This window comes from Salvia hispanica, unplaced genomic scaffold (assembly GCF_023119035.1).
Source record: "Salvia hispanica cultivar TCC Black 2014 unplaced genomic scaffold, UniMelb_Shisp_WGS_1.0 HiC_scaffold_963, whole genome shotgun sequence".
Taxonomy (NCBI): Eukaryota; Viridiplantae; Streptophyta; class Magnoliopsida; order Lamiales; family Lamiaceae; genus Salvia; species Salvia hispanica.
The window spans coordinates 1-2,711 of NW_025952758.1; the positions used below are offsets into that span (position 1 = coordinate 1).

The following is a 2,711-nucleotide window of genomic DNA, read 5'->3' on the forward strand; positions in this document are numbered from 1 at the left end:
CAGAAGCTCAGTAAGTGGGCTCGCAATCATTGCATAATTTTCGACAAAACGCCGATAATAGCCCGTCAATCCTAGGAAACCTCGGAGTTGCTTGATCGTGGTGGGGGTGGGCCAGGCAACCATTGCCTCGATCTTGGCTTTATCTGCTCGAAGCTCGCCAGCTGAAATAATATGCCCCAAATATTCGATGGTGTTGACTCCAAAAGAGCATTTGGATAACTTAATATAGAAGCAATTTTCAGCAAGAATAGTGAGGACTTGAGAAAGGTGTCCCACGTGGTCCTGAATAGAGCTGCTGTAGACCAGAATATCGTCAAAGAAAACAATGACAAACTTCCGTAGGAACGGCTGAAAAACACCATTCATTGCTGCCTGAAAAGTTGAGGGAGCGTTGGTCAAACCAAAGGGCATGACGAGGAACTCAAAGTGGCCATCATGAGTACGGAAGGTCGTTTTGTGGATGTCATCCACCTGCATGCGTATTTGGTGATAACCGGACCGCAGATCCAACTTAGTAAATATCCTCGCAGCATGTAATTCATCAAACAATTCATCTGCCGTGGGGATCGGGAAATGATCCGGTGTAGTAGCTGCGTTCAACGCGTGGTAGTCGACACAAAATCTGAAAGTGCCGTCTTTCTTACAGACCAACAGGACGGGGGAGGAGAATGCGCTCGTGCTATGTTGAATAACCCTTTGCTCGAGCATCTCCTGAACTAGTCGCTCAATCTCTGTCTTCTGGAAGTATGGGTACCTGTATGGGCGGACGTTGATCGGGCAGTTTGGATGAGCCAGATGGATCCGGTGGTCCCAGCGACGTGCCGGAGGTAAGGCCGTTGGAACCGCGAACACCGGCTGAAATTTGGCCAGGACCACCCCCAGAACAGGGTCAACGAACGGAAGGGGATCTGGGGACGGAGGGTCGGGTGTCGGCTGATCGGCAGCTACAACTTCAAATAGGTCGCAGTCATCCTAATGCGCTAAGAGTGAAAATAACCCATGATAAGATATTTGCCGTGGTGGTGAACCTTCACCCTGGAGGAAAATTTGTTTGTCACCCAATTCAAACCGCATAGTCAGCTCCTTGTAATTCTTAGTGACGTCGCCCAGCTCTTGCAGCCACTGGACGCCCAAAATGACGTCAGGTCCCTCCACTTGGAGGATATATAGATAAACTTCAAAAGCGTGTCCCTGCAAGGCAATAGGGGTATGAACACAAGCATACGAACAACGGAGTGAGGCTCCGTTACCCACAAAAACACGAAAAGGATTAACCGAAAGCACAGGGAGACTTAGCTGTTCAGCGACGGCGGGCTTAATGAAGTTATGTGTGCTGCTGCGATCAATCAGCACGTTCACCGTCTTGCCATTAATTGTTCCCAGCAATCGAATTGAACGAGGTTTAAGTCTTGGGTTGACCATGTGAATGCTCGACACATCCCCTGTAATTACCATGTTTTCACCATCCAGATCAGTGTTGGTTTCTTCGTTCGGGTCATCCAAAAATTCCTCATCATCCTCGCCGATCAAGGCATAGAACTTCTTACTACACACATGGTCGCGAGTGTATTTTTCTGGGCAGTAATAGCACTCATTTTTCCTCTGTTTCTCTGCCCGTTTAGCCGCGGACACCTTGATAATCGGGTAGGGTGGGCGGTTCTGTCCAGGCGGGGCTTGCCCCTGGCGGTGTTGCACCGTGGTAGAGAGTCCCGAAGAGAAGTTCCGTTGGCGGGTCTCACGGTCCTGCAAGCTTGATTTGGGTGTGGGGGGTGCTCCGGTCAGGAGAATCTGACAAGCCGCCACCTGCTGGGCTAGGGCGAATGCCTCGTTCAGGGATGAGGGTCGCCTTGTTAGCAGGTCCTTCTTGATTGGGTCTCGCAAGCCAGCGATGAACAGAGACATAAGGGTATCGTCTGATACGTTGGAGAGACGCTGCATAGTGTCCTCGAAGGCCGTTTGGTAGGCTTCAATTGATCCTGTCTGTCGCAGAGTAGCAAGGGTTCCCAAGTGATCGATGTAGATATCGGGGTCGAAATGGTGCTTGACCGCTATTAGGAACTCGTCCCAAGTTCTGTTCCTGCAGTTATCCTCCCAATATGTCAACCAACTCGAAGCCGGGTGGTCGAACAGATAGGATGTAAGATAGATCCGATCATGCAGCGGTGTGAAGTAGTGATTATAATATTTTTGGATTTTTTCGAATCCAATCGGGTGCGTTTTCCCCGTTAAAATGGGGCGGTTCTGGCTTGACCTTCACTAAGGGTTCTGGCACAACACCGTGTGGCGGCTGAAGGATCGATGGCGGAGGGTGCCAGCCACGAGTGGCGGTCGTGTTAGGGGGGCGGTCCGGCGGTTTGGTATGGTGACCGTGACCGGGGTCAAGCAAGAGGGCAAGGCTGTCCTCTATTTTTCTGTTCGTCGCTTCTTGACGGCGCATAAAACCCTCAAGGTCGCATTGCTGTGACATCAACTTTTTATCTAGAGCGGCGTGACGGATATTTGCGTCAAACATCATCTGACCCAATTCCTCCACCGTGTATTTAGACGGTGGGTCCTCCATGTCGTTCGTCGTACCGGAAGTAGACATCGTAGAGTGTCGGGAGAAGAGGGCTCAATGCAAGCACCAGATGATAGGATATTTAGTCCTATCGGTTTTGAATGAGCACACGTTTGTATGAAAGAAAACAAGAACAAGCCCTAGCAGCAACTAG

General features: G+C 50.3%; 1 protein-coding gene across 1 annotated transcript; it reads right to left on the bottom strand.

Annotated features, from left to right (window-relative positions):
• Nucleotides 1-80: 80 nt before the first annotated feature.
• Nucleotides 81-2,587, bottom strand: LOC125200430 (the record flags this gene model as incomplete). Its single annotated transcript, XM_048098070.1, has 4 exons — nt 2,511-2,587; nt 1,276-2,077; nt 1,029-1,191; nt 81-944 (listed from the first exon to the last, which is right to left on the bottom strand). Coding segments are annotated over exons 1-4 (1,906 nt in total), but the record flags the coding sequence as incomplete, so codon positions are not given.
• Nucleotides 2,588-2,711: the final 124 nt, after the last annotated feature.